The sequence below is a fragment of the Galeopterus variegatus genome, unplaced genomic scaffold (assembly GCF_000696425.1).
Source record: "Galeopterus variegatus unplaced genomic scaffold, G_variegatus-3.0.2 Scaffold2566, whole genome shotgun sequence".
Classification (NCBI taxonomy): Eukaryota; Metazoa; Chordata; class Mammalia; order Dermoptera; family Cynocephalidae; genus Galeopterus; species Galeopterus variegatus.
This window is the reverse complement of record NW_007728677.1, coordinates 211,859-213,697: the sequence shown is the minus strand read 5'-3', so window position 1 is coordinate 213,697 and position 1,839 is coordinate 211,859. Positions and strand designations below refer to the sequence as shown.

Sequence of the window (1,839 nt, the reverse complement as noted above, 5' to 3'; positions counted from 1 at the left end):
AAAAAAAAAATTGAGAGAGAGAGAATATGACGACAGCAAGTGTAGACAGCTCTTCAGAAAAATTTTACTGTAGTGAGATACGGAGGGAGATTTGGAGTTCGAAAAGAAATTTTACTGTATTTTGATTTGGGTTTGGGTTTTAGATGGAAGATGCTGCCCCATGTTTATGGGCTGATAGGCAGGATCCAAAGGAGAAAGGACAAGATTTAAGGTGATGCCTTAAACAAGAATGAGTCAGTGAATAAGTACAGGTGTTGGCCTTACCCAGCAGCATGCACACTTCACCCACAGACACAGTAACGAGAGAAAAGGACACGGCTACCAAAGCGGGTTAAGTCACTGAAAGTTCTGTTATGGTTGCTTATTATAACGTACATACCAGTAGAGCAGCTTTGTTCTCACACTGACCACAAACTTTCCCTTTTATCTTGGGTTTTTCACTTTCAGAAGAAGTTGCCCTTTTATAATTAACTGGTCGTTTCACNTTATCTTGGGTTTTTCACTTTCAGAAGAAGTTGCCCTTTTATAATTAACTGGTCGTTTCACCGGCTCTAGAAGGAGAAAAGTCAGACTAATCACTTTAAAATATGTTTAGTTTTCTGATAAAGTTATGAAACTATGCACATTTTTAAATTCTCAAATAGTACTTAAATAGTACTCAAATAGTACTTAAACGTTAGCTGCTCAATAAGAATGATGTACAGCCAAGTCTAATCTTCCCAGGAGACTGCAGAGGCCACGGTAGGCCCCACTTTCTCCGTGAGCACAAAGCCACATGTGTCCCCCCATATCTGGGCCGCTTAAACTCACTTGAACTGAAAGTACAGAATTACAGAATGGTAAAGACTATGCTCCTGATGGAATTCTTATGGCATTCTTTCACAACTCTGGATCAAACTGAAGCCCACATAGATCAACTTCTAAGCATTTATATTATTATTTATTTATACTAAATATATGTATTTAAATACAAATAATAAATATTGTATCATACGTATTTTTAGAATTTGTTCCATCAAATTAACTTAACCATTCAAAATCGAATGTTTATCTTTCAGAAAACTATCTTATTTCCTTTGGAATTATTATAAATTCAAATTTTACTTTTGGTTTTTGCTCTTGTTAAATAATTTATGAAAATATAAAGCAATCGTTCAATATTCTTCTAATTTCCTAGAGTAAAGTTTTAATTTAGAATTTTATGCTGCTAAATTTTCTCCCTAGTTACAAGATTATAACAGTAAAGTTGAAGGAACAGTGCTGTGAAAGTCCTCATTTTTGAAAAATGCTATTAAAGTTATATTCTGTTTATATTTTTTGACAAAAATAAGGTCCCCCCCAAAAAAAAATCCTGGATAAAATTTATTTTGAAAATCAAAGTCCATTATTTGGGGGTTTAGAATCTTTATAATGCATGAACAATTTTAGCAATTTCATTTTATATGGAATTCAAAGGTAAAAGAAAGAAATTATACCTTTAGTATCTAATAATAAAGTAGTAAACTGTTTACCTTGAATCTGCTCCTTCAGTAATTTTAATTTCACTTTTCCAGCAGAAAGCTGTATTAATAAAATAGATACTATTAGTGAGATACACATTCAGTGATTCAAAGAAAGTTTAATGAAGTTACTAAAATAAATATTAGAAAGCTGCACCATTTTTGCGCATCTTGAACAAAAATTTATTTTGAAAGACTATAAAATTAATAAGAAATCATAATTAAAATATAATTTAATTAAGATATTATAATTTAACCTTTTAATTAAGATAAAATTCATTAATTTTTTTTGAAAATATATATATAAACTAGTTTTTTTTTTTTTTTTTTTTTTTTTTTT

At 30.5% G+C, this 1,839-nt stretch overlaps 1 protein-coding gene across 1 annotated transcript in view; it reads right to left on the bottom strand.

Moving 5' to 3' along the window:
* The window catches only part of ZBBX (zinc finger, B-box domain containing), a gene marked incomplete at its 3' end in the record, with an annotated part of 85,349 nt that overhangs the window by 71,093 nt on the left and 12,417 nt on the right, over positions 1–1,839 (bottom strand). The window contains exons 3-4 of the mRNA XM_008582320.1: positions 1,512–1,560; positions 380–489 (exon numbers count right to left, since the gene is read on the bottom strand). Coding sequence (XP_008580542.1) covers positions 380–489; positions 1,512–1,560 — 159 coding nt within the window. The remainder of the gene's footprint in view (positions 1–379; positions 490–1,511; positions 1,561–1,839) is intronic.